General features: G+C 30.7%; 1 protein-coding gene across 1 annotated transcript in view; it reads left to right on the forward strand.

Annotated features, from left to right (window-relative positions):
* Positions 1–2,985: 2,985 nt before the first annotated feature.
* The window catches only part of LOC108751582 (calcium-binding mitochondrial carrier protein Aralar1-like), a 140,918-nt gene continuing 136,666 nt past the window's right edge, over positions 2,986–7,237 (forward strand). Inside the window, exon 1 of the mRNA XM_018491830.1 lies at positions 2,986–3,278. Within this exon, the coding sequence (XP_018347332.1) occupies positions 3,237–3,278 (42 nt within the window). The 5' untranslated portion in view covers positions 2,986–3,236. The remainder of the gene's footprint in view (positions 3,279–7,237) is intronic.

Raw genomic sequence — 7,237 nt, forward strand, 5'->3', positions numbered from 1 at the left:
ATTTATGAATATCGCCGTATGAATACCGCCTTATAAGCCTCGCATGAAAAGGATCTTTTATATGTCTATGGTTAAATTCAAACGAATTAGTTCATTGTGTTGTATGAATATTGGATAAGATACCAAAAGTAAATTACCAATACGTAATTACGGATTCAACCAGATTGGTCGTATGTTTTATTTCTATGCACATTAGGTGAGAAAGTAAATAACCAATCCATAATTATTGATTCAAGCGAATTACGGATAGAAAAGAATTTCAAAAACTTAATTTGGCACTTCAATGAATAATTTTCAACATTTTTCAATAATTTCTCGTTTGCTGGAAATATACGCGTACAAATAAACTTCAATTTTGTATTTTATTTATTTTTATGTTTACTTTATAAGTTATTGTGACTCTATCATTGCAATTGAATTTGTATTTATGCAGGTATGCTACTTGAAATTCTTGAACTACATAACATTAAAAGACATCGTGCATCAATGCATGAAGGAAGCTATGACGCCAAGTAGCTGGACAATTGACATGGTGGGGTAATAATATCAAATGAATATTTTACAAAACAATTTTATATCAAGCGATTTACTCATGATGGAATTCCGTGATTATGTGCATAATTACTGACAAGATACTATTAAAAATCCTGGACAAATTTCTGGCGGTATAAAAAGGGCTTCAAGGGTCCAAAGGTAATTGAACGATGTTAAGATAGTATATGAATGTTAAGAACATTATCGACAATTGATATAAATTTGCTATTATTAATATTAGGTTAAGTAAAAAGTCATCGCGTTTTTTTAAAAGACATCTATCAGTAAAAACCGCAATTACTTTCTTACCAACAATATAAATATATCTTGATAGAATAAAGTTTCAACTTTAAAAATCTCTTTTTTAAATTATACGATACGACAATTTTTAATGGAGTTATGAGCAATTAAAGTCAAAATAATTCTTTTATTTAATCCGCGATAACTCAGTAATCAAAAGTAGGAATATTTAAAAAAAAACGATTTTGTAGAAAGTATCAAGCTTTCACGATAGGTAATCGAAAATTTTCTCAAATTCGTTTTGGACACGTTACAAATCCACAAAGTGAGAAGAAAATTTTTCGTCTTTTTCAGCTCGTAGTTTTTGGTATGTAAAAATTATCAAACTCATATAAACTTAAAAAATGTGATAAGCTTTTAAAAGTAGAGATTTCAAGCTTTAAAACCCTTTTTTTAAATTTGAATTTCATTCATTATTGACGAAGATATTGTATATACAACTTTGAGCTAAAAAATACGCGATGACTTTTTACTCAACCTAATATAAACATTTGGCTAATACATTATTTTAAATTCATGATTTTTTATTATATATTCCATAAATAAATATGCATACTTGTAAAACTATAATATTTTATATATTGCCGCAAAATTACAATTTTTTTTCTCTATAGTTATGATCTCTGTTGATAATCAAACTTTGATGATAACACTGAAATTACAAATTAAATTACAATTAAAAAAATCGAGCATTATTGAGTTTTAAATGCATATACGATAAACACGTCTACAAAACTAATAAATCATAAAATTAGTACAATATTATCAGTTTTTTTACTCTTAATCACTTTAATATTAACAAGGTCGCGAAAGACCAACTTCCGATAGAATGTTAGTCTTTAATAATATCTCGTCAGTGGCATAATGCACTATTTATCCTTGTCTAATATTCGGTAAACAATAAGGATAATGCATCTTGCGCATCATGTGTGAAACGGAATGCAACCTTTGGTCTATTTTCTGTTCCTGCACTAAACTGCACTAGAAGTCTCTTTCTTGGTTTCAATAAATATCAGATAAAGGGTGTCCCAAAATTAACGCAAGATTTGAATTAAATAGAAAACACAGTTTTTAGTCTTTTGATTGTTATTTTTTTATTGAATCATAAAGTACATAGGATAGGGTTATTTGTGGAATAACACATCGGGCAAATGGCCTCCACGGCTTTGCATGCACATACGCACTCGTTTGTCGAAATTTTCCATGACCATTTTGCATAAATGTGGCTGAATTTCGTTGATGCAGCGTTGAATCTCCTCCTTTAATGCACGGGTGGTTGTGGGCTTGTTGACATAGACCTGTGATTTCAAATAACCCCATAAAAAGAAATCTAATGGTGTTAAATCACACGATCTAGGGGGCCAATTCTGATCACCTAAACGAGAGAGTACACGACCTGGAAACGTCTCATGCAGTAACTGAATTGTTTCACGAGCTGTATGGCATGTGGCACCGTCTTGTTGAAACCACATATTGGCCACATCAATATCATCCAATTTCGGCAGAAAGAACTGTGTTATCATGTAGCGATATCGAGCACCAGTAACAGTCACTGCTTGACCAGCCTCATTTTCAAAAAAGTATGGTCCAATGATGCCTCCAGCCCAAAATCCACACCAAACAGTGACACGTTGTGGATGCATTTGTTTTTCGACAATCACATGTGGGTTCTCCGTACCCCAAAAGCGGCAATTTTGGCGATTAACAAAGCCATCAAGGTGAAAATGTGCTTCATCGCTTAGAATGATTTTGCTCGAAAAATCAGCATCCATTTGTTGAATAATGAACACACGTTGTTCTATCGTGTAACGCTCCATTTTCACTAACCCTAAACTGTCAGCTGTTAAATTGTTTTTTTTTTGGGTTGCCAACACTTTACTGCACAAATGGCGGCAAATTCAAATCTTGCGTTAATTTTGGGACACCCTTTATATACCTATCGCACTTCCCAAAAGTGTACACTAGTTCAGTAACAGAAAACAGATCTTTTGATAATCTCGTCAATGGCAAGGACCAATCGCATTGAAGAATTTTATAATTGTTGCAAAACTGCTTTCTCTGCTGAACGCTACCATCGATGTATGATACAAGATGGCGCTACGTGTAAGATGACTAATCGTACGGAGTTTCTGCTTACTTGCTGATGTATTGCTTTAGAACAGGTAAACGTTTCATTGTAGACTAATGTTCGATGATCTTGTTCTATCGGTCGCGTGCAGTTGCCGACTCCTAGATGTACTTGTTAAACGTATGAATGAAGATAGTGTATCCTGAACATAATTATTCGTGGTTTTGGCATTTTACCTTTAATTTTGTGGTGCTTCCATTTTTCCTTCGTGATTCGATCACGTCGCATTTTATCATTCGTGACGAAAAGATTCGAAGTAAACTTCTTTCTGGGAATGTTGAAGAATTCGCTTATCGTTCGAGCATCTTACCAAGAGGTGGGTAAGTTTAGCTTATGATTTCCTTCATTACGAGTGAAAATAGATAAGGATGTGTGTATGATAGTATCGGATGCATATATCGCAAATATGTGCGCGCATGCACGTATAAGTGCAATTTATTTATGTGTGTATGTGTTGTGTGTATGCGCGCTCGTATCTTTTGAATCTCATGTAAAATTCTAAAAAATAATAAATCAAATTCTAAAAAATAATAAATCAAATGCCAATTTGAGCTAACATTGGTTATTAGTGTGTATTTTTATACCATTTATTCAAAGTGAATATTAAACGTATACGTTTCGACCTACGGTCAAGGTCCTCTTCAGTATAAGAAAAAAAGAAAATATATTACCAAAATAACAATGATAGCGCATACGAGTATAAACTAATAACATGTAAAATAACATGTAGAAAAACCATGGTGGTGATGTCCGAGTTAATCTTGGTCATTAAATTACTAAGTTAACTAAAAAGAAAAAGATTTTTTGTTTTAAAACGACCAAAAAGTTAAAAATAATTTAAAAAGTGCTAACATGAGATTATACACGAAAAATGGTAAAAAAAAAACTTACATGACTGTCAAGATTGAACTATTTTTCTAAGGTTTGTTGTATATGTTCCATTAGATTGTCCCATTTACAGTGTAACAAATACACATGTGAATAAATCAAAAAGTTAATATAAATAACAGCAAAAATCCAACTTTAGTTCATTTACATGAAACAAAATTTAAAGATATTAGACACGACATACTCATGTAAAATCATGTATGATTTCATTCTTCCTCTCTTCATACCACATCATTAAAAACGTAAAACATAAAGGCCGTAAACACAATGAAAAGCATAGGCAATGGCCTAGTTTACATCGTGCATTTGATGCAAGTACTGGTTTTCTATTAAATTATCTTATATATCTTATCTTTTGGCGATGCGAGTAAACATATACATGATACGAGTATATGTATTTAATTATTTATTTTGATGCATATTATATCAATGTAGTGCATTATTTTTTAAATACATTGCTGAAATTAAGATAATTTAATAGAAAGTCACTAATTAGTTTCCATATCAACTAGTTCCCGTGTACGATGTAAACTAGAGCATTAGGAACAAGAAATTAAAGATTTCAACCTATTAGGGTTGTGTTCCAAAATTCAACTCTGTCAACTCTAGTATTATTTTATTCTTGTTGGTCATCGAATGTTGAATAAAAATAAAAAATACTCGGAGTTGACAGAAGTTTTGGAACGCACTCCTGAAAGCATTCATTCTAGTATATACATGGTTTCTGATAGGTTTTTATTTCTCAATTTATTTTTTCTTACACAATATTTTATTTAAAAACAAACAAATTTCAAGGGTAAATCTTAATAGTGATTTTTTTTATTTTAAAATAAATAATTTAAGTTGGAATATTTCTTTAAAAAAATAAAAAGAAATGGTAAATATTTATCTTCGGGTTTTACTCGAAGCGACTTCCAATCCACCTTTTCCCTGCTTGGGAACGCACGACTTTCACCTTTCTCTGTCAAGGGAAAATACTGCTTGAATATGTACCTTATGTTTAAAAATTGTGCTATTTATAAAAATTGTTCATAATTTTTTAATGAATAACAATCGACGGAAAAAATCAATGATCTTGAATGTCAACATCAAGGTCGGTGAAAAGTCATTTGCGGTGGGCTATGTAAGAGTAAACATTTATTTAAAAAATATTTATATCTTATACGCGGTTCAAACTACAAATATGGATGAATGTATGTTATCTTTATGTTGATAAGTAATACCTATGTATCAGCTGTGAGATGGAAAATACTTGAAAAATAGATTAATCTTCCGATTTTCCATGCGATTCATTAGCTCGTTAAACATTTCGAAACTGTCATATGAAAAAAGAACGCTACAAGCACATGAAAATCAATCAGTGACTTTTTGTATTCTTTTTAGCTTGCAAAGAATCCTACAAACCTTATGGAAAATTAAATTTCAATCGAATTAGCCGAAAATTTGAAATGTCGATTTAATAAAAAGTCTCCACAGGCGTGACTCCCTGTAATGAACCATTTGATCTTTACAATGCGTTATTTTTCAAAATATTCAATATTTTATTTTCAACGAGTACGGTGCATTCCTATGTCATAATTTGCACTTTCTATGTTTTTAAGTAAAAAAAAGTTATTAGGGAACATAATAATCAAGCACTCCGATTTGCGAAAAGCGAGAGGACTCACAATAATTAAGCAACCGATTTGTGGTAGGTGAGTGACTCGCAATAATGAAGTATTTTGATTTGTGAGAAGCAATCAAATAAATATTAATTATTACCCATATCTAGAGACACGGTAGTGTCTCGGCGCTAAAACAAGCGAAGCGTCATAGAGCGAGACCTTAGAACATATACATATTGGAAGAGCTATATCGTATATTACCGATGTAATAAAAGTGCTGCAACATCTGTCTGTCCTTGTCTTAATGCTGTGCGCTTGCGTGTGATGATACCGCGTAATTTGAATTTGAAAAAATATAGAATAGTTATTATAATGTTATTTGAAATTTGAAAACGATGAAAAAGAATATTCCCAACTATCAAATTGTTGTCGTGTTGACGTTTTGCGTTCTGGTTCTAAACACATGCAGTTTGCAAAAACAAAGTAAGTTATTACAGAAGTGTAAGTAATAAGCGACAACATGAGAAAAATATCAGGACGCTCCGAGATTCGAACTGAGGCCAGCTTTTTATCATGATAAAAAACTGCGCAACGACGTTCTAACGATAACGAAACTTGCGTTAAGAGTTATAGAATAGCCCTGCTAGTCTCCTCCATAATGGTTAACTTCCGTCCTGCCACTGAGCAACACAGTCCTGACGCTGGTTTCTCTGTTGTGCCTTATATTTTCTCTAAATTTCTTTTAGAAAAGTATAAAATGTTTATTTTTCAATAAATATTAGAATTACAAATATTAGAATAAAAAAAAGTAGTAACTAACATGCGAATATATATTATAGTAAATAAACAAACATACTGCTTAAAAATTATTGATGTTTAAATTGTATTAGTTTTGTATACTTCTTTCTAATAAAATCCTTTTGTAAATCATTTGTTGCACATTTAGCTTCATAAAATAGTCTTATATTAACATAATGTTTAATAATAGCTTTTATCAATCGTGTTTTATGATTTTCTACAATATTCTGCGACAATGTATGTTGTGACATTTCATCTTCTAGAAATACATCAAAACAAATTATATTAAAAATTTTTAAATTTAAATATTCTTTTTTATGGCTTTGGAAAATGAAATCTATATTCCCTAATAATATTTTCACATGTACTTGCTATTTTTATCACATCTCTTGAAGGATGTACTAAGTTTCCTCTATTTTTTAATGTTATTAATTTTGAGACTTTTTCGAGAAAAGATGCACAAACGTGACACATACTTTTCCTTTTTATTAATTTTTTCATCACAAAACTGCTTATATATGAGATTATGTCCTCAATAAATGAACTCAGTGTCTATTTTTGAGACATAATCATGCTCAAATGTCTCGACTGATAATGCATGTGTTTTATCATCATTTTCAATAAATAATGATTCCGCCTGATTATTTTTTGCTGGAACGAACAATATTTGTACATCATTTATTAAACAATTTCCTTGTTCGGAAGCATGAATTTCATGACGCACTAATAAACGCTTGTAAGCACTCTCAAATTGTCGTGCATTTGGATTATTATTAAATCCACCTTTACTTCTTAAAGCGCTAAAGAATGTTTTGATATGGTCTTGGCTAACTTATAAATATGACAGCTTATAAATATGTTAATAAATATTCTTTGTTTATATTCTTTTTTATATTCTTTGACAAATTCTTTGTTTTCAATACATCAAACAAATCAAATATATTTTGTGAAAATATTATATATATATATATATATATATATATAT

This window comes from Trachymyrmex septentrionalis, unplaced genomic scaffold, assembly GCF_001594115.1.
Source record: "Trachymyrmex septentrionalis isolate Tsep2-gDNA-1 unplaced genomic scaffold, Tsep1.0 scaffold5, whole genome shotgun sequence".
Taxonomy (NCBI): Eukaryota; Metazoa; Arthropoda; class Insecta; order Hymenoptera; family Formicidae; genus Trachymyrmex; species Trachymyrmex septentrionalis.